A 1,374-nucleotide genomic window follows, 5' to 3' on the forward strand; every position below is an offset into this window, starting at 1 on the left:
TGTCGAAAACGTTGCCATATTTGGCAGTCACATGCTGACAAAACGTGACAATAACTACGCGGTGTCCGGTAGCAAAACACGCACGGCGTGCTCACGCGCGAGTCACGCAGGATATCTCGTGGCATCGAGAATCCTCGATTTCGTTGACACAAAGAGCGGCGCTTTGGACGGATCGCAAACATCCCGCCCACCTTGAAACATTTGTTTCGAAATCCGTGGTCACTCTTCGATCTCGCAATTGATTGGCAGCAGGCATATTTTGACGATCGGCCGTTGAAGGGTGGAATTCGCGGTGCGGACGGTAACCACACGGGTGAGCCTGTCGGGATCGGGGTGACACTGAGTCACTCGCCTCAATTCCCACTTGCACGGCGGCAAGGTTGAATTGCGGATCAAGATCAGTTGTCCGACATTGACAGACGGCTGCACCTTCCTCCACTTTCCTCGTTGTTGCAGCGTGTTCACGTAATCGTGATACCACACCCGCCAAAACCGCTCGGTTAGATGCCGCACGAGTTGCCAACGCGTCAGGCGATTTTCCGAGATGTGGAGAGTCGACGGCGAAGGCAGACCGATATCGGATCCGACGAGCAAATGACCGGGCGTGAGCGGCTCGTAATCGTCGAACGAGTCGAACATTGGCTCGATCGATCGCGAATTGAGACAGGCTTCGATCCGACAGAGCAGCGTCGTGTACTCCTCAAACGTGAGAGAATTGTTTCGCAGTACGTGACGCACGTGGTGTTTCACGCATTTGATGCCGGCTTCCCACATCCCACCGAAATGTGGCGCGGCTGGAGGGATTAACCTCCAGTTGATACCGTCGAGTGCGGTGGAACACTGGAAGGTCGGGTCCCGGAGCGCGGCCCGGTAGGCCACGGTCAGCTCACTATCGGCTCCGACGAAAATTGTACCGTTATCAGAGTTCACGGTATTGGGTATTCCCCGACGAGCGGCGAACCGAGAAAACGCGTTTAAAAATGCCCGAGTCGAGCAATCGCTTACGAGCTCCAGATGCACAGCGCGAGAGGCCAAACAGATGAATAAGGCAATGTAAACCTTCTGCGTCGCTATACCTCGTCCCGCGGAGGCACGCACGAGGATGGGTCTGGCGTAGTCGACGCCGCAATATGCGAAACAGCGAGCCGGAGTCGAGACTCGGACACGCGGGAGGTCCGCCATAAGCTGCGATGGAACGACGGCGCGCTCGCGAGCGCACACCACGCATCGATGGATTTGCTCCCGCACTACGCCCCGACCTCGAATTACCCAAAAGTCGCGTCGAAGTATACTAAGGGTAAGCTGCACGCCAGCATGCAGCCCCTGTACGTGAGCGTGATCGACGATCTGCTTCGTGATGCGATGCGACGCGAG

The 1,374-nt window shown here is 56.6% G+C and overlaps 1 protein-coding gene across 1 annotated transcript; it reads right to left on the minus strand.

Annotated features, from left to right (window-relative positions):
- Window positions 1-219: 219 nt before the first annotated feature.
- LOC105182152 (uncharacterized) lies at window positions 220-774 on the minus strand. The gene has a single exon (XM_011139363.2). The coding sequence runs from the start codon at window positions 772-774 to the stop codon at window positions 220-222; it is 555 nt and encodes a 184-aa protein (XP_011137665.2).
- Between the last annotated feature and the right edge of the window lie 600 nt (window positions 775-1,374).

This window comes from Harpegnathos saltator, unplaced genomic scaffold (assembly GCF_003227715.2).
Source record: "Harpegnathos saltator strain DR-91 unplaced genomic scaffold, Hsal_v8.6 scaffold367, whole genome shotgun sequence".
Lineage (NCBI taxonomy): Eukaryota > Metazoa > Arthropoda > Insecta > Hymenoptera > Formicidae > Harpegnathos > Harpegnathos saltator.